Below are 20,173 nucleotides of genomic sequence, written 5' to 3'. Positions count from 1 at the left end.
GCTTCCAAATGTGAAACAGTGAATACTGCTTAAAGATCCATGAAATAAGAACCGTCCGCAGCCTATTGTATGTTAGTCAGCCGGCTACATTGCCTGATGATGTTTTGAGGCTTGCTAGATAATGATATTAATTACAACAACATGGCTTGCTTCAGATTGTGGATTAACCTGAGAGAGCAAAGGGTTCTGTGCAGTTTGAGTCACACTCCATGCATGTCGCATGTGTCATTTTCGATGCTACAGAGTTATAATAACCTTATAAAACCTTGAAGTTTGAGAGCATTTCCAAACGACCAGTAAGAATTGAACAAGTCAGGCATTAGAGGGAAGATCTGAATATTGATCCCACTTCTGTTGGTACTTCTCTAAAATTTCGGCTGAAGTGAAGCTGCTTTGTCACTGAACGGGACAGCATCTCTTATCACAGGCGATCACAGCCATGAACCAACATCTTCGAGGTCGCCAGTAGCGCTGAGTCACATTTTCTGTCCCAGCCTTCCCTTTGCGCGACTTCTGGAGTTAACCCATCCTGCAGCGTGTTCACACCTTTGCATGTCATGCGTTAAAACGGACCTTACAGAAGAAAAAAAGCAGCACCGACTGTGAGGCTATGAGGAAGTCAGCGAGCATTGCTGCAATCCATATTATGGCCATGAAGACACAGCAGGCCGCATTGCTCCTGCCCAAAGTTCCTCCTTTTGCAACCAACTGAATGCTGTGTTTCTTAGGAGATAAGGGCAGCCTCCCGCAAAAGGTGACTCAGCAATCCAGCCACACGGCCTCTCCTGAGATAAGAGCCCTCTTTGGGGCTTGTGGGACACTGGGAAAAAACAGCCACAAGGAGAAAGAGAAAATAGTGGAGTATAAACTATCACATATTCTGTAAAATGAAGTGCAAACTTGTCCAACCTAATCCGTTAGGTTCATTTATATATGTAAACACAGCTGATCAAGCAGGGGTTCAAACTGAACTACATTACAAGCTCCACCATGAGATACTAGTGACGGGACATATCTCAAATTGAGTTTTAAAGTTGACGGCGGTGTGCAATTCCTGTTTTATTTGGAATTTTCTTCATTTTCAGTCCAAAATGTATATTTATTTGAACAAATTCAGACTCCATTTGTGGGCAGTCCGCTCAGGAGTCACCTATAGGGCTGCTTTAGAAGCTGCCACACAGGTTAGCAATAAAACAAACTGTAGGCCAGAAAGCCTCTTTGAAGTACAGTGTTGTATAATGGTGTGTGCGGCTGTCACCGGGCAGCAGTTGCGTGTGTGTTATCGCCGTACTGTAAGATGTGATAGCTCGACTTTGAGAGCATGTGAGCTGTCGCCGCGTTGGAACTGAGATGATTGACTTTAATGTGAATGCTGGCAGCAGTGGCAGCATCTGAAACTAACACATCTGATACACTTGGAGCCGGTGGCCCAGTGTTGGTTTGTAGATTCCTGCTCATGAAACCAGAGGGAAAACCACATTTCAGTAAATTAATGCATATCTGAATGATGATCTGCTGCAGGACTGAGAGAGGATGCACTTACTGTACACGTATTTTAAAACAGGAAGTAATAAAGGAGGCTAATGTTAAGAGATGCAACTGTTTGCTCAGGCTCAGACGTAATCCTGATTGTGTACGCTTCATTCGTGCTGTGTTAAGGTACAGGACAGGAGGCTATGACGCTAGAGGTAACACAGAGAGGTGGGGGTGGGGGGATGGGGGAAGCAAACTGGATGAAACATTAAATAGAAGAAGAAGTAAAGCTCATTATATGGGAAACACTTGTGTTATTTTCATGGACTGCTTCAGAGTGCCAGAACAGGTGACAGAAGGGGAGCTGTCCAATATGCAAGTGAGGAGTAACCCCCCCTCCCCCTCTCTCCAGCCCACACTACCCCCCCCCCCCCCCCCCCCCCACCCCACCTCCCCCAACCCCAATCAGCTTCTTCGGTGTGAATGAAATAAATAAACAATGAATGGTCCACTCTCCTCGCTCGCCTCATCCCATCTCATGCATGGCTGCCAGTGATGGTCTACTGGGTGTCAGCTTTTATTGGCACGGCACAAAGCAAGTGCCAGGGGTTCGGTGGCCCGACTCCCCACTGCAGACTGTGGATAAAAGCAAGCAAAATGCCTCAGCCGAGCTGAGAGACATAGTCATGTTGGGCTGGAACGAGGAAGTGCAGTGGAGAGGGGAGGGACTCAGGGCGCAGCTCCATGGGGCCGCCGCGGCGCTGCGACCTTCTGCACATGGAGCCGGGGAGAGTTGGAAGAACTTCATACTGCAAACTCAAGGAATAGCAGGTAAAGTGACTTCAACCGCACATTTCAGCTCGGTTCTCACCTCAAAGGCTAGGCCAATACCTCTAAAGTGATTTCGATGGCAGTGAAATGGTTTAGGAGACATTTGCGCCTGACTGGAAAAGACTCTCCTTATAGTTTCGGTGCAGGTGCGCCTCAGCATCAAGGTCCCGTTTGATGCGCGTAATTTTCTACTGCCACAGAGTTTATAACGGATTAAATAACAAGACTGTATTTCAGTAATATATCGGGGAAAATATATTGTTTTTAAAGCGTTGTCTGTGTCTGTAAGCTACGTGCAGCAATTTAAGGGAAGTAGAGGGAAATGTTCCCCATTTTCCTTGCGTCTTTTTTTCTCTCTCTCTCTTTTGGGAAATATGGATAAATTATTTTCCAATTAATTCGACTTCTATAAAAATCCGAATCACATTTTCTTTAAGAATTCATACAGATCGGCTCGGGGCTCGTTATCATTTTAACTCGTTTAACTGTTTTTCCCTCTTCGGCTACGGCACCTGTTGCAACAGATGTGCGCACTCTGTAAACTTTAGGGCCCTTTTTTTTAAAAGTGCCTCAAGTTTATTAAGATATTTAAAATGAACTTTTTTTTCAGGAAATAATTTTCTTTAAATTGTTGAAAGCGCAAAATTGACCGGGGCCTAAACTAATGCGAACATGTTTTTGCTTAAACAGGAAATCAGTACGCACCGACTAAACGCGCTCTCAAGCAGCTCGAGTTTACACACAAATCAGTCGCTCTGAGCATTTCTCGTTCCGTTAATCTTTGTGTCGGCCTGTTCAGAATCGAACCGCAGTCTCGGTTAGCCGGTAAGGCGTCTGTGTGGAGGGAAGAAAACAGGCAGGACTGATTAAACTTTTCACGCTGCTGACGCTCAAAGGTGAAAAAGTTGCTCATCAACGCCCAGGCAGAAAACTGAAAGATTCACCGCCGAAGAGATGGGGGGGGGGGGGGGGGAATGATCGGGGTTTTTTTTCTTTTTAAACGCGATAAAAAAACAGAAGTCCAAGAAAGCTGAGTTTCCTCAAATATATATATTTAACCCTTCTCTAAATTATTATTCATTAACTATAATTAACCGTGTGTTTAAAAGTGGCGTTTGTGGGACGTAAAATAAGTTGGCATTAATTAAATTTTTTTAAACTTGGAAAGCATCTTTCTCTGATGTGTCCTATTTTTTTTATTAACACATTTCAAGTTTACGGTCAAGCAGAAAAATATATATTTCTCCGCAAATGTAAAGCAGTTATCTACTTTAACAATAAATGTAAGATAATAAATAAACTACGCGAAAAGTCAAATAAAATAGCAGAAAACTCATTTTTGATTTCTGAACTTGTAAACGGAGCTCAGTACCTGCGCACATAGGGCTTTTTTCATAGCTCAGTTGGAAAGAGAAGTGCTGAAAGTGCTGCAAATCTGTCTGCGGATACATCATCTTTCTTGTCAGTAGAAACAGAAGTAGGAGGGGGTGTGAAAGGGGGAGGGGGGTGGAGGGGTTAGAGGAAGACAGACAGTTATTAAAATGATTGTACTGTCTGAATAGCAGAGTAGTGAAGTGTGTCAGATGCAAATGAAGGAAACTTCTTCTTCAGCGCACCTTTGCTCTCCCACCACCACCACCACCACCCCCCTCCTCCAATGATAGACTCCCAGAACACATCTGCTAACACTATCTGCCCACTTCCACCCATACATTTCATGAATTACTGATGAGCATCTCTGCGTGCACACACGAACAGAGGTGTCCGCGCGCCACGTTGCTTGGCAGTGTGGGATCATCTCTTTTCCTCGTTATTGATAAGAAGGCGCCCACGGCGGTGTTACTTATTGCAAAACTCACAGGACGGATCGTTATTATTTGAGATGTTTTTCGATAATTGTCACTCAGACTGTTCAGTTAAAAGTGGAAAGTCTGAGTGGAGCGTATGAGTAGGAAATCACTCAAAGTGGGGCTCCTGATGTGAGGCGAAGTGTGATGAAGCTGCATTCACATAGCCGTGTCACAGCACTGCTGTTTATCTGCAGATATAGTTTAATTTATTTAAAATATTTAATTGCTGCCAAAACCTATAAGTATAAACTTGTTTTAAAAATGATGTTTAATCAGTAGAAAGTTCCAAGTGAAACTCTCAAGAAGTGTCACTTTAAAAAAAAATCCTTCATATTTTCAGTTTGTTTTAACTGTGCATTAATCTAAACACACACAGACACGCCACTGTGTCAGCTTTCTCCAGGGTATCCAGACTTTGCTGGTGTGGTCCTCAGTATCTGTTAACGGTTTCGTGTGTTTCTCATCTCCACCCTGCTCCCTGGTGTAGCTTTGCACCTCGCTACCCCCACCCCCAGCGACACACCGCCACAACCATCCACCAAACACACACACACACACACGCACGCACGCACACGCACGTGCAAACACACAGGAGGAGGACCGAAAATTCTGTCAACCCACAAGCCTCTTCCTGCCTCTCCTCAGTTGACGTACTCCGACCAAAACTGTTCCAGTCCCCCCTTTGCGCTCTGTGTTAGAAGTCTTTTCTCTGACTCCTATTTCACCGCCTGAAAGATTCCACCTGCCCCCAGTTCGTACACTCATACACTTTGACACTCATACGCCAACGCGCGCACACACACACACACACACACACACACACACACACACACACACACACACACACACACACAATAATTTCACTCTGATTTGAGAAGGAGAATCATTAATAAGTCTGGATAGTTAGATGGAAATGTTTTAGTCGTGCTCCGGCTTTTATCAAAAAGTTCTACTTTCAGTCTGAGTCTTAACTTGATGATCACCAAATGCCAAAAGTATGTTAAAGTAGAAGCACTAAAAGTAAAAACAGAGCTGTCGGTAAACACAAGGAAAAAGTGCCATGAGTGTTCTGAACAAAAAAAAAAAGAATTTCCTGAATATTCTACATGCACTTTACTTTCCACATGCCTACGCAAGTGGGTTGTGGCTGAATGTAGGAACTCTCTCTCCTTTTTCTAAACTTCTGTCAAAGCCCCCCCGCCAACACATCCGTGTTTCCCCTCTCACCATCTGCCCAGAAAAAAAGGGCACATGAGAATACACCTCCCTCTGCCCCCGACCTGCAAACTCCAGATGCTGAGGAACGGCGCTGCCGAGTCGTCGCTCGACGCAGTAACACGCAACACCACCGTGTTATGCTGAACAAATCATCTGCACCAGTGACCTATGCCCCCCCCCGCGCCACCCTTTCTCCCTCCTCTCGCACTTGCATCCTGAGTGTCTTGCAGGCCTTTGAGCTCCTGACTTGACTCCGCAGAATCTTGTGCGTTGCGACAGAGCGGCTCCGTTGCTTCCCACTATTTGTTCCAAATGTGTGGAGCCATCTGTCAGTAAAACAGGAAGGGCTAGGTTCCCCTTCTCCCCTGGGTTTGTTTCGCTATTTTCGGGAGCTTCACTTCTCCCTGTGTGGCTGCTTGGACTGGGCAGCGGCCCCACCAAGGGCTTCTTGAAGTGGCGGAGCTGGGGCTGAGGCTGTCGGGCCCATCTGCTGCAGGCTTGAGGGCCATCCATTATTAATGGGGCCACGAGCATTGGTGACTCCTCAGATATGCAGCCCTGGCCGGAGGAGCGCTTCTGGACTCGATTGCCTCTTCTTGCTAAAAAAAAAGGTGGGGGGGAGTGTAAAAATAAATAAATAAAGAGAAGTTCTCGGTCCTTCTGCCTGCTTTTCTGTCTCTTTTCTTTTTCTGCACCTTCCTCTGACTTTTTGCCCTTTCACAGACATCTACTTCTCTCCATGCACGTCTCGCAGCCTTTCTCTCATCTCCTTCTTCTTCTCTCTCTTTTCCCTCCCTCTCTTTGTTTCTGATTGTGGCTTGCGTGTGTCTGCACTCAGGCCGCGGGCTCAGCGATGCATGCTCAGTAAATTAGAGAGAACACGAACGCCGATCAGCTGGGCACGGCAAACACCCGCATCCCCGGTGACCTGGGGCCAGTTAATTTTCTGCTTAATTTTGCGGCAGTCAGTTTGCATTTTGGGATGATTATGTGGCAGGAAATTAACAATAAATAACAAATGTGGTCTGAAAGCCTATTCCCGGCAACCCCGCGCTACCGTCAGGGCCCCCATCAGCCGGGGCCCGAGCTGCTCTCCGTGCTCCGTCTTTCTGTCAGACTTGTAATGAAAATGTCTGTAATTCTTTGTAATGTAATGTGAGGGAGAGTGGTGTATCTGCGGCTGTGACAAGAGCGATCTCAGTGAGGTTATGGAGTCACGCCGAGAAGTACACCCTTTTACTCCACTCTAGATTTTTATAACGTTGTTTCCTGCGCCTGCACTTGATTAAACTTACACGCACCTACATCTCTATCTTTCTCCCATTAGAGTACTTGCACCGCATGGAGACAGAGGAGGCCCAGGAAATAGCCCAGATGCCAGGTAAAAGCTCGCCTACTGCATGATTGAGCTGTAGAATGCACAAAGTAGATACAATAGGCCCACAAACAGGCTCTTACAGGACGGAGAGGTAATTTTGCTACCCCTGAATGAGTCATGTCGCGGGGGTTGCGTAGTGAGTGATGGGTGTTTGCTGGTGTGTGTCTCTACCCCAGACAGGGACAGTCCCCCTGCCAATGAAGCGTCCGAGGAGGCAGAAGAGCCCATGGCTGTCCCTGAAGACCTGTCAGCCGGCTCCACCCAGCAGCAGAACAACCGAGGGGACAAAGGTAACTCAAGCGCAGCCTGACCGTCACCGCTGCTTCTGTGAATTAAAATGAAAGTAAAAAAATCAGTGTGTGATAGCAAAATTATGTTGATGTATTGAATATATCCCATGAAGCGGCAATCAAAAACAAGCCTAAACGACTGCAGTGCCCTTCCCAGCAGTAGTCAGACGTATCATTCCCAAAGCATCCAAATCAGAGTAAAGCGATAAGTGAAAGTAATGTAAGGATCAAAAGTGTGACATATATGTTAAAAAAAAGCATAAAATTAATCAAATGAACATCCAGTGGGAGATATTTGCTGTTCCAAATCCCTTGGAAAAATTAATTTAAAGCTGCAAAGAGACACATTTAGGTCATTGGCAGGAAAGGTAAAAAAAAATCCCTTTGATCCATGGCACGTCATTAATAAGCTGAATCTTAAGGAATAGCTAATGTGGCCTTGATTTGAGTTTGCAAACAGCAAGCCAGGGAATCTCATGGTGAAAATCAGGATGGAGAATGCAAGGGGGAATCACATCAGTGACATATGTTTATCTCAAGTCTCCTAACATGGGCGGTTTGTGAAACAGGAAATGTTTACTGGTCATTAAAGGCTGATCGGTTTTATATGACAGCAAGATAACCGGACATAGCATTCACCTTTCATAGGACAAACAGCATAGTTGTTTTGTGTGTATTGTGCCTTTTTAATGTCCAAAACATACTTTCACCTATTGAATGAATCACTTGAAATCTTCACATATCACATATAGGAGTTAGAATGCAAAAAAAAAAAAAAAGACAAAATGGAATGGCTCAAAATTGACCACCTTATCAGTATTTTTCCACTTACATCCAGATAACGGCAAAGATTAGCAGCGCACAGTCAAAAATAAGATGTGAGAGGAAACTGAAATAGGATGTGTAAGAGTTTCCTAAGAAGAACTTGCCATCAGGCAGTTTCAACACTCCTGGAGATAAAGAGTTCAGGAACGGGGCCAAGCTCGGAGAGCGCATCACCGCACCACATAGGTCGCACACCTGCTTACTCACAAAGGCTCTCTCTTTCCTACTTTTGAGCTGTCAGGTGCTGAACCCGACACAGGCAGGAATCTGTGAGTCTAAACAATCAACACGTGTTCAGCCGAGTAACGGAGGATGTGTGTGGAACCACGTTTTACATCACACATGCACGTCTTAGTCAACCGAAAAAAATGGGAAATGGTCGTCGTGAGCATTATCTAAATGTTTGACTTTCATTGGCAGCCTGTAAAGAAGGGAAAGAAGGTGCAGCTGGGTGTATGACTTTATGTTCTGCGTGCGAGTTTCTTTTCAATCCTTTTGCACGAGTGTGTGTCTATATAAGGGACAGAAAGAAAGAAGGGAAGTGCAAGTATCTGGTACATCTATGCATCACTGCCTCAGTGATAAGAGCCCAAATGAGTTATAATTATCACCCAGGATCATGTGCTGCTCAGTTCTCTTTAGTGAAAAAAGAGGGGACTATATGTGGGACATGGGACCTCAAAGTATCGAAAGCTTAAAACCTCGAAACCCAGGTTATTTCCTGTTGCAAGTGAGTCTTTATAGCCTGGGAACGTCATTGTTGGCGCACATTCGCTGTGGTACAAGCTACACATGTATGACTACACGCACGAGGGAGGTTAATATGTGACGCCTATTTAACCATTTCGTGAAAGAAACGTTTTTACCGCCTTGTGTTTCTTACACCGAACATAAGCCCAGAGACTCTGTTAAAGTCACAAGACTGTAAGATGACCTTCACAACATCCCAGTGAAATGATTTCGCTTTCATTTTCAGTGATTCAGATAGGTCCTCGGCTATGTCAGAGACATGAGACTGAGAAGGAGACTGAGCGGTTTAGTTCCCGAAAGCATGGAGGCGAGTTGAAAAAAACAACCCAAAAAACGAAAAAAAACAAAAAAACGTGTGAGGGCAAAAAGCAGGCTGTTTTTGGTGTTCCTGCAAGTTGTGTTCAGTGTGTTGCTGGCGTGGTTTAACACTTGTGGTTCCACTACTTTGCACACAGGGTTATTTTCAGGCAGTGAGAGCAGCACAACTCAGTAACAGGAACCTCCAGTGGCTCCTTGTGTTTCCACGCTGCAGAGCACAGTGCTGTGTTGCTTCCTACCCGCTATGCATCCTTGTCAATGCAGCTAGTTTATTTTTTCTTTTTATGCCTTTCTAAAGCTCTAGCATTTTACTTGTTAATTATTTTTCCAGTCACTGCTCCAGGGCGTGTTGTTTCTTTACCTGTAGTGTGAGGAGTAGATTCGTATCAGGTTATAACCATTTTATTGAGACCTGTTTTGTTTGTCTACTGTGATCTGACACTTGCTTCCCAAAATGAGTAAATCAGGATGTGTGATGTTCATGACAAACAAGATGTATAGCAAAAGCTTTCTTCCTATTCCCAATTTAGTCACAACTTCCCCATATCCATGAGAAGTGGGTGTCAGCCCAGTGTTCATGGTTCCCTTCTGCTCCAGCTAGTTGATAATCTCAAAGCTTCACTGGTGTATTAGATGATAATAGATAAACACATTTTTTTCCACCCGCTCTGTATCAACCATTTCCTGAAATTGTACACCTGCCTCACTGTGAAAAGGCGTTATTCTTGGATCAGTTCTGTATTTTTTGGGGGGGTAGAGAATTCTTTCAAAAGCTAATGTGCACGTAATTTATGTACTTTTTACAATGTCTATCGACATTTAAAAACAGTGTAATTATCCTACGCTGTGGCAGTTGAAGGTTTTGCGGCTAAAACCATAAATTAAATTAGCAGGATTGAAGTGGTATAGCCACTTATGGAGTTTTGCTTTCGAGTTCTGTGATATGCAAATGCAAATTCATAACTCAAAAAAATCCCTACAGCTAAGCTACACTAACACATAGTCATGTAAATGTTTTGTTTCAATGAGAAAAAAACCCTCAGTGGTTAAAGTGAGAACCTCATAGATGTACACTTTGCAATAAATGAAACGTAAAATCTTCAAAAAAGATGACTATGGCTTCATAGCTTGTGATTTCTGTTTGTATCTGTAAAGACAGTTAGCAACAACATTCCATAAATCGGTGACGAGTTAACTTTACCAGGGGAACTGCTGGATTGCTGCATTTGCATTCATGAAATTCAAACATTTTTCCAGTAGCAGAAGCAGATTATTTTTATTTTTATCTCACTGATTTTTTAAATTTAATTAATTGTATCACATTGTATAACCTAAACATGACTTGCTGAGAGTGTACATAAATTGGAACTGCTACACAGTTAGCTGTCACAGAAAGGTTAGCTTAAAAAGTAACAGAATCATTATTAGGAACGCCATAACCAACAGATAAACCAAAATTTGTGGTAGTGGTTAATTGTTCAATTAGTTACCTAAATGTAATAGATAAATTATAGAACTACATAGTGTTATCCAAAAGTAACAGATAAATGATCAAAAGTGCTAGCTAAAATTAAGGGACAAATGATTATAGTTAAAAGTAGCCAGAAGGAGACCTTAAAGCTAATGCTAAATATAATGGTTAACAGTTTGATGGATAAAAACAAGGGAGAAATGTCTTATATAATTTTGATAAAAACCCACAAATAAATGGTTCTAATAGATCAAGTTTGAGCAGGCTAATGGCTAAATGCCTAGCTAATAGCTAGTGGATAGCAGCAATGTTAAGCTACTTAAACAAGGACAGTTGTTATTTTAACTGATATAATGTGAAACAGCTGATTCTTGAAAACTCAGAAAGATAGCAACAAGTAACAGATAAATGGTTGACATATTTGACTGAAGCTAATTTAAGTCACTGATCAAACTGAGGGTGAAACAGATTTTATAGTTTTTCTTTAATGTCTGTAAATAGTCGTTAAAATAAGTCGTAAACGTCTGTAAAAACAGAGAGCTCCTAACTGAAACTAAACACAATAACAGAACAATCCCCACTTACATGCCATGCTCATCTGTGGTGCATTGTAAGGACATTTTGAATGCTGTGTAGCCCCTAATTCCTACTTGGTTATGTAACATAAATGATGGCCAGTTTAGCATTCTAACCACACTTTTGTTTTTTATAGACAGCAAAACGGTTTCTTTCCTTTCTTTGCATGTTGGTGTGTCTTTTATCTTATCTCCCCCAGCAAAATACAAGTCTGTCCAATAAACCCAGCAGTTTAACAGATGAGATTACTTCTCATGTGACATAAAATAAATAAATAAATAAACACATTGTTTTCAAAAGTGTGGGTATGGACTGTCAGATTATGAGAAAAGGGATGATCACCAACATCTCGTGATCCTACTCAGTTCTCATGTTTCACTCTTCCCTCTGTGGAAAATGTACATTAGGGGATTTATGCCCCCTCAGTGACTCTCGGTGAAAACAACACTCCTGCATTAGAAAAAAAAAACTGTTTCAGTTACAGGCTGTTTTACAATTCCTTTCCCATGCTTCCCTTTCTGTCACTTCTCCATAATTCTTGGTATTTCAGTTAGACAGGCCCTCTTTGTGAAGCTTCCCCTTTTCCATGGATTCCTATATTTCATGATTTCCACTTCTTCCTCTTCAGTTGTACAAACAGAGGTAGAGGCATGGGGAAATCAGGCTGTCACTGTGACATGCAAACCACAGGTTGGTAGCTGCGGGACTTACATGATCTGTCAGTTCTCTTAAATATTTCTTAAGTCCATTGGTGGGAAAATGAAGCGGCTGAGAGTTAATCGCACAGGGCACTTCTATTTTCCTTGGAACACTGGACATCAAATACACGCTACAGTGTGTATTGGTTTTTTTAAAGCTTTTCTACAGATAAGATAAGAGCAGGCGCTGATCGCTCGGGTATAATTTTCTTTCGGCACTTTAAAAAGCTAGAAATGTACAAAATGACACGAAGACCTTTGCAAATGAATACGAGTGTGAAGAGGCCACATGGCTGTATATCTGTGTTGTTCGCTCGGTTGCTATGATAGATACCGCGCGTGTCCCTAGTTTCGCACTGCTTCCTGTGTCTCTGTTTCCTGTTTATCTTGCTGTCATTTGCTTCACCAAAGTGTGATGGTGTGAGATGATCGGCACGTTTCTTCATCTCCTCACTGACATCCTCAAAGAGTAGACATGCTGTCCACCTGTGTGCCCTTATGAAGAGCTTTGCCTTTTAATGTGAATTCAGAAAAAAAATGTCTGAAATAGGAGGGAAAGTTTCTGAAGGGCTGATGCAGCATCCCTCTTCACAAGAAAACGTGCACTAAAGGAAGTTGCTATTACAAAGCTGTTGGTGCCCTAGTTAGGGCAGTTGCAGTTTCTGTGTTACAGCTTACGGTGCTTATTCCAACAGGAGTAAACACAGAATGTGCAGAGCTCCACTGAAAAAAATATCTCTATATATATGAATAAATTCAAATAAAGCCAGGTATATTTTGTCACAAATTAAAAAATCAGTTTCAGTTTAATAGCTGGAAATCCCAGTATGAGTTCAGCATCATGGTTTTTTATACAAAAAGCAAAAAACAAAAAAAGTAGGAATATTAAAACACAGTGTTGGGATAAACATCTCTCTAACTTCTCATGCCACAGTATCAATATCACACTGATAAATTGCCCATCTTTAGTATTTAACATCATGCAAGAAACAAAAATGCTCGTATTCTAAACCGTGGCCCCCCCTTGCCCTCTTTTCCAGCCTGTAACATTAAAGTTGAGGCTCGCAGTGATGAGGAGAATGGGCTGGCCTGTGACATGAACGGTGTGGAGGAGGAGGAGTGCGCGGAAGACTTGCGCGTGATCGATGCCTCCGGGGCCAAGGTGAACGGCTCACAGCCGAGCCCCGAAGCCAAGGCCTTCTCCTCGGCCGGCGGTATCCGGCTGCCCAACGGGAAGCTCAAGTGCGATATCTGTGGGATAGTTTGCATTGGCCCCAATGTGTTGATGGTGCACAAGCGAAGCCACACTGGTAAGCCACGCCGTCTGCAACACTTCTTGCCCTTCCTTTGCACCCATGTTCACTGTTAGTATAAAGGAGATGGATATAGGGGTAGAGAGGTGTGCGCTGTGGCTCCTCCGCCTGTTTAGCCAAACATAAATTCTTTTCAGAAACACAAGCAATGTCACCATGCACACATACACACTCTCTGAGAGTAAATTCTTTTGCAGTCCTCCTCACACTCACTTGTAGCATGCTTGCATCTGGCTGTGTGCGTGCAGAGCCTAATATCGTGCATGAAATAGACTTCAAGATGTAGCATTAGCATTCGTGATTGTTTATCTAACAGTCTCTGAATTGCCACGTGACAAGCAACTGATCAGGTTATTGTGTGATAAAGTAGCAGAGACAAACTTGGTCCAAAGAAAACATACCCTCAGTTGAGAAACAGGATATCTGCAGCAATTAAATGGGATCTCTGCAAAGTGACAATTATCTGGCTATTAAAAGTTTTTCAGAATTCAAAATTGATATTCTATTGTAATGGAGCCAAACCAGTGGTGGGGAACATTTGTGAAAAAGGCACTTAACTGTCAGGCTTTAGAAACTAATGAAACTCAAAATGGAAGAAAGGAACAGTAGACTAATGTAAATGCAAAAGAAAGTACAATAAAAGATATAATGAAGTGCCTCCTATTTAAATAGAAAATATTCTGTGGTGAGTCTTTGCTCCTGAAATGCATTTTTAATGAATTTCCTTTTTTATATATTTTTGCTGCTTCACTGGTGACTCTTATTTTACGGGGGGGGGGGCTTTGAAAAAAAAAGAAAGCCATATTAAAACGTTCTCACAGAATGCCACAACACTCGGAGAGGATGGATATTGGTTTATTCCAGAAGCGCTGATCAGGAAGACTGGCTCTCAACACAAAGTGTTTCCTTCGCTTTATTCAAATGAGGCTGAATTTGCATTGTGATGTGCCGCTCTTATTTTAGAGACGAAGAAGAGGAAAAAATGAGATTTTCAGATCAAATTGACCTAGGCAATGGTGCATTACGGAGCTGGCAGGCTGAGTCTGAAAGGCTCTTGTTCGATCAGAGCGCCAGAAGTCTGTGGGGCAGGGGGAGCATGGAGAGATGGAGTGTCACTCTGCTGTGAAACCCTCCCCACAGGCTGCTGGATCGCTCTCCGCCCCGGAGACGCTGCATCATCCGGCTTGTAGTGCGGCGACCTCCCGCGTCCCCGCAGCTTTTCCATCCGCACAGAAAAGACAAAGACTTTTATCGCTGTCAGTGGAGGGAGGGAACAAACACAGTCAGATTAGTGCACTCAAGGAAAAGCTTAAAAATGAAACAAACTGTCTGATCCGATCCATAAAATCCGAAAATTAGAAGCCAATAAAACATACAAGTTATTCTGTCCCACCCCCCTGCCCTTTCTTTCCTTGTGTTTACATCTTTGCAGTAACGTGTGTCTGCTCTGTCTGTTCTCGTCCTCAGGAGAACGTCCATTCCAGTGCACCCAGTGCGGCGCCTCCTTCACCCAGAAGGGCAACCTGCTGCGTCACATCAAGCTCCACTCAGGGGAGAAGCCCTTCAAGTGTCACCTGTGCAGCTACGCCTGTCGCAGGAGGGACGCCCTCACCGGCCACCTACGCACACACTCAGGTGAGCAAGGTCACCCCCGCTGAAAACTTCTGCACTTTTATGTTGGACGATTTTTACAAAAGGCACAGCAACTTCTGCAGCACATGCAGCATGAGCTCGGGACTATGTAAAGGGAAGTTGACAGGGTGTAGATATGGTGTCACTTTTTTTTTTCAAATGCTTTGCAGAAGTACGTGTTAGTGTAATTTGGGTGTAAACAGAATTCTCCTTCTGAAGGGTTTGTCAGAAAAATGGAGGGATAACAATCACGATTGTGTCATTTTACAACGTAAATGTAACAGCGCCTACAAAAAAATAAGTGAGAAAGATTAAAGCATCTGATATATGTTGGTTATTGAGCTGAATTGTAATCATATAAATTCAGCCTGGAGAGCTTTCAAACTGGAGACAACTGGACTTATAATATTAAAGACATAGAATACTGTTATCATAGTAATGTAACTCCTAATATGTAAAAGGAATGTATTTAAATATAAATATATGTTAAAAAAAAAGGCAATTTTCCTTAAAAAACCAAAAACGCTAGTCACTTATTTTTAGCATGCAAAAATAAAAAGTGCATGCATTAAACTAATTTCAGCTGTTTTTATGAGCATTCACAAAACAAGTATGAATGGGTGGATGAGGGTCCTTAGGGACTAGTAAAGCGCTATACAAGTACAGGCCATTTACCATTTACAGGCCATTTGAGTTTGTTTTGTTTGTCTGTCCAGGTATGGGCAGAAAAATCCTCCCCTTCCTCAGATTTTTTCATATTTTGGATTTAATTTTCAGCACTTTTTAATTTAGGTTTATGGCTTTTTTTCTCTGTATTTAAAAATATAGCAAAAATCATCAGTATTTGTCAGCATATATTTTCTTAGTGAAAAATAAAAAATGTTGCTCTCCATCATAAGGTTTCAGTTTGCACTGTGTTCACTCTACACTAAGTTGCTACCTGAGTTACCCATAAATACAGAGGACATGAGCTCAGCACTATCTGCAGCAGCAGAGCTTATGGCATCCTAAGACATAAACTTCTACTTGTGAGTTCTTCCACAGGGCCTCCCAGAAATTGTTTTGGTTTTTGTTTGTCATTTACATTTTTGTAGGTGGTGCTCTTTTCTTCCCCCTTTACCACTGGTTGTGCCAGATCCCTAATCAGCCCTTATCTTGTTCTTAATCTGCTCAAAATGCATTCGTTACATCAATTCCTTCCTGTGTTCTTTCAAGAAGGAACCAAATGGCCATTTAACTTACTTTAGTGTTAATTATTTATAAAAAAAGTTTTGCACTGCTCTGCTTTCACTGATGTAATTTTTTTTTTGCAGTTGGAAAACCCCACAAGTGTGCTTACTGTGGGCGGAGCTATAAGCAGCGCAGCTCTCTAGAAGAGCACAAAGAGAGGTGTCACAACTACCTCCAGTGTATGGGACTGCAAAACACCATCTACACAGGTTGGTGCCTCACGAGGCGTGCGCTTTAACTTTCACCCAGATCTAATGACCTACTTTATCCTAAGCACGGGATGCAGGAAACTGTGCACAGAACAGCAGCCTATCACAGTCACTGTCTTTGTTGCTAAAAAACAAGACAGGCTACATTTCCATTTTAATATAGGCTCGTGTAGGTATCCGAGCTAATTAAGTCAGTTTCTTTTTCTATATAAATTTAGACACTTCATACTTAGTGTTCTGTACAGCTCTACATTAAAACCTGAAAACAGATCATTATGAGCAAATGTTATATTCGTAAACCAAGTGCTTCACGTGTGTCAGAATAGTCCGCTCTGTGCTCTGTGAGAAAACTACCATCAGGCTTGTGCCAGCAGGACAAACTCCAGTTACTTTGACGCTAAAATCTACTTCTCTGTCTTGCTTTCCAGTAGTAAAGGAAGAAAGCAACCAGAATGAGCAGAGGGAAGACTTGAGCCAGATGGGATCTGACAGAGCCTTGGTGCTAGACAGACTAGCTAATAATGTAGCTAAACGTAAGAGCACTATGCCACAGAAGTTTGTGGGTAAGGGCTGAAATCTGCTTCTTTTGTGTCAATACAATTTCGCTGTTTTTTGCTGAAAGAAAAAAAAAGTGTAACTGTGACTGTTTGTGTTCATTGGGGTTGCATTTTTCTCTGCAAGCCTGGTTCTATGCAGTGCAGCCTAATCACAGACTGCACCTTTTATTTGCTTAATCGTCACTGGAAAAGACTACATTGAAATATTACCTTGATTCTGCATAGACATGTTACATTTAAGCGATTCATATCCACACAAAAAGCAAAAAACAATCAAAAGAGGGAGAATAATAGAACATCAAAAGGTAGACTGAAGTGACTCATTTTAAGACTCAGTGGCTCAGTGTCAAGATGGTGAGATGATAGGATGCAGGTGAAAGTGTGTAAGCGTAGTACGAACCTCACCCTGCCCTTCTGTCTCTCCTTCTCTTCAGGTGACAAACGTCTGTCGGACCTCTCTTATGACGGAGGAGCAAGCGAGCTGATCCAGCCCCACGTCATCGACCAGGCCATCAACAGCGCCATCAGCTACCTAGGCGCCGAGTCGCTCCGGCCTCTGGTCCAGACCTCCTCTTCCGATGTGGGCCTCGGCTCCATCTACCCCCTCCACAAGCCGGCGACGGAGGCCCACGCGGGGACGGGCTTGTCAGCCAAAGACAGTGCGGCCGAGAACCTGCTGCTGCTCTCCAAGTCTGCCTCCAGCGAGAAGGACGGCTCGCCCAGCCACAGCGGCCAGGATTCCACGGACACCGAGAGCAACAACGAGGATCGCCCGACCGGAGCAGCCCCCGGCCTCATCTACCTGACCAACCACATCACCCAGGGGGTTAGGAACGGCGTGCTTCCCCTGGTGAAGGAGGAACAACAGAGGCAGTTCGACACCATCCGGGCCATGGAGATGGCCTCCGAGGGCTTCAAAGTAGTGACAGCGGACGGGGAGCAGGTGAGGGCGTACAGGTGCGAACACTGCCGCGTCCTCTTCCTGGACCACGTCATGTACACCATTCACATGGGCTGCCACGGCTTCAGAGACCCCTTCGAGTGCAACCTCTGCGGTCACCGGAGTCAAGATCGATACGAGTTCTCCTCTCACATAACACGAGGAGAGCATCGCTACTGAGCCACATCGACCAGAGAACACACATACACACTTTCACAGGATAGAACAGACACACACACAGACAGACAGACACACACACACACACACACACACACACAGGCAAGCACATGCAATAAATTAATATAAATACATCATGTAAAATACATTGTTAATGTCTGTGTGTTTTTTATAAGGTATGCATGTTTGTTGACACACAAATAAATATACAACTATTAAAAACATTGATCTTCATCTCTGATACGAACTATTCTGTTTTTTTAGGGTTTTTTTTTTAAAGAAAACAAAGTAAAGAAGTACTGTTCTTCATTCCTCACAGGAATGAAGAACAGTACTTCATAAATACACATCACCTGTGTATGTAAATATATATAAAAAAAAAGGTCTTATTTTTCCTCCTTTTTTTCAAGATTTAAAGTAATAGGATTTACATCCTTTTTGCTTTGACACCTTTCTGTGTTGAATAACAGAAAAAATGTCAATTCCTTCTGCGGCTGTTTCCAGTGCAGGCAAACCCAGTGTAACATAAATACAATCAGTAACGTAACAATCAGTGTAGATAGACCCACAGCTCCCCTGTAAGGTTTTAACCTGCTCTTGTGTTTGTAATAACCTTCACGTTATTTATACATTTACATGCCTGTCTGTTTTTTGTATTTATTACAGTGATCGATGTTTGTTTCTTAGAGTAGTCAAAGCTGCATTTTTTTTTCTTTTTCAGTTCGGCTGTACTAAATGTGTATGATGTTATCTGATCCATGACTGCTGCTGGAAGCTATTTTTAGTGTTATCAGAGGGAAATGTTTTCCTGGACTTTTCTGTTTTATACCTGATGGCTAAGAATTGTTTGACCCGTGAGACGAAAACGAAGTTGACCTCAGTTGAAGGGAGCTTAATGCTTGCAAAAATATCAATAAAGGATATTTTATATATGCAAATAGTGTGGGAAGAGTGTTTCTGTTTTTTTTTTCTGTTTTTAAAGATGGCTGTAGAAGTAAGGAGAAAGCAGACCTCCTGGATATCCGTGTGCCAAAGGAAATGTGAAAATCTACAAATTGGGGTCGGGCTCGGCAAAATTAACTCGGGAGTTAACGGAAAGTTTCCCTCAGATTCGTTCCCACATTTCGCTCTCTTCACACGCTCCTCAAAGTCTGTGAAATAATTACGTTTACATGTCATTCATGCTGCCAGCTCTAGCTGTCAAAGAAAAGTGTAGCAAACAGTGAATGACTGGCATTTGCGCAAAGAAACAAACACAAAAAAAGCAGACGGTGAGAAAATTAAGAGGGAGTGAAGAGTAAACAAACACAACCACACTGTAGACTTGTTTTTCAGGGGAAAAAGGCAAATACTAACTCAATTAAAATTTAATTTTGCCACATTAGATAATAAATCACCAAAGGGACAATATGAGACTGAAATATTGGAAGGTACATACTCCACACACACACATACAAAAGCATGTCGACGTGTGCCGTGCGTCCAAGACCTGAAGAGTCTGGATGGTCCTCTGAGCGGCAGAGAGCTGGGACAGGGAGGATCAGCCACCGGAGCAGAAGGCAGGGGCCAGGGCTCTGAGGGCCAGGTCTGTCTGGAGATGCTCATTCGGGCCGGCAGAGGAGCTCAGCAGCGCCGCGCACTGAGACAGCCTTGTCCAGATGGCTGCTGTGTGATTTAGCTGAAACGGGAAGCAGCTGTGGCCAGCGCTGAGCCCCCCTACGCTTGACTAGGACCCAACAGGGGAGGGAGGGCATTTGCATGAGAGGGATAATCTGGCCAACCAACTCTGGCCCTGCCAGAATCCCAGATCTCACTTCCCCTTTCAGCCCTGGACAGAAATACGCCTTCAAGAAGCAGACTAAACCAGAGTGGTGGCTTTAACATGTTCCAACAAGAAGTTTGAAATTACTATTTTTCACACTTTTGCCGGGCTGCGGTTCATTAGTGGAAGACCATAATAGAACATTTACTGCAAACTTCGCAAATGGGAGCGCTGTGTTTACCGGTGTTTCTCAACATGTGCAGATTACATTTGATTGCCTGTCTTGGCATTTCGTCACATGGATTTCACTACTTAGGAATGCAGTTTGATCATGTAAAGATATGTCTCACTAAATGAGCAACGGGGACATTAAGTGCATGTTTGCATGTTCTGCAGAAAGAGAATACTCAGCAGCAGAAATTAACTCATATTATAAAACATATTATGTTCTTTTACTCTCACATGTATCTACCTTTCAGACTGAGAATTTTATATTGAATTGTTACAATGTAAACAGTGCTGCAAGCTGGACAATAAGCAAAAAAAGTGTGGTTAGAGAAATCATCATAATTAAACAGACAGATTCATATATAGCTAATTAGTGCTAACTAACAGACTACTAAAATTCTACCGTTTCACTCAGCACAAACTTGTTAGATAGTCTGTCTCACACAG

General features: G+C 43.0%; 1 protein-coding gene and 1 long non-coding RNA gene across 6 annotated transcripts in view; one reads left to right on the top strand and one right to left on the bottom strand.

Moving 5' to 3' along the window:
• LOC147315567 (uncharacterized) overlaps positions 1-11,142 on the bottom strand; it is a 65,568-nt gene extending 54,426 nt beyond the window's left edge. Inside the window, exons 1-2 of the long non-coding RNA XR_015124365.1 lie at positions 10,990-11,142; positions 6,922-7,075 (exon numbers count right to left, since the gene is read on the bottom strand). This is a non-coding gene — a long non-coding RNA (uncharacterized LOC147315567). The remainder of the gene's footprint in view (positions 1-6,921; positions 7,076-10,989) is intronic.
• Positions 1,977-18,881, top strand: ikzf1 (IKAROS family zinc finger 1 (Ikaros)). 5 transcript variants are annotated; one of them, XM_086258439.1, is made up of 8 exons: positions 1,977-2,304; positions 6,700-6,753; positions 6,927-7,040; positions 12,719-12,988; positions 14,459-14,626; positions 15,937-16,062; positions 16,491-16,625; positions 17,054-18,880. In XM_086258439.1, the coding sequence occupies exons 1-8, from the start codon at positions 1,977-1,979 to the stop codon at positions 17,737-17,739; spliced, it is 1,881 nt and encodes a 626-aa protein (XP_086114565.1). In that variant the 3' UTR covers positions 17,740-18,880. The 5 variants fall into 5 exon arrangements, with proteins under 5 accessions (XP_086114565.1, XP_086114566.1, XP_086114567.1 ...); XM_086258440.1 differs by having other exon boundaries at positions 1,981-2,304; positions 16,494-16,625; XM_086258441.1 differs by lacking the exon at positions 16,491-16,625 and having other exon boundaries at positions 1,981-2,304; positions 17,054-18,881.
• The last annotated feature ends 1,292 nt before the right edge of the window (positions 18,882-20,173 follow it).

Source organism: Aulonocara sp. 'chitande type north' Nkhata Bay, linkage group LG13 (assembly GCF_057382095.1).
Source record: "Aulonocara sp. 'chitande type north' Nkhata Bay isolate Kocher_YH1m ecotype deep benthic linkage group LG13, A_spYH_male_GT1.1, whole genome shotgun sequence".
Lineage (NCBI taxonomy): Eukaryota > Metazoa > Chordata > Actinopteri > Cichliformes > Cichlidae > Aulonocara > Aulonocara sp. 'chitande type north' Nkhata Bay.
This window is presented reverse-complemented; position numbering and strand designations above follow the sequence as displayed.

Coding starts and splice junctions, on each gene's coding strand:
- ikzf1 (XM_086258439.1), top strand. CDS start 1,977: ATGGTCCACTCTCCTCGCTCGCCTCATCCCATCTCATGCATGGCTGCC. Junction 6,754..6,926: donor GGAAATAGCCCAGATGCCAG/GTAAAAGCTCGC, acceptor TCTCTACCCCAG/ACAGGGACAGTCCCCCTGCC. Junction 12,989..14,458: donor GCACAAGCGAAGCCACACTG/GTAAGCCACGCC, acceptor TCTCGTCCTCAG/GAGAACGTCCATTCCAGTGC.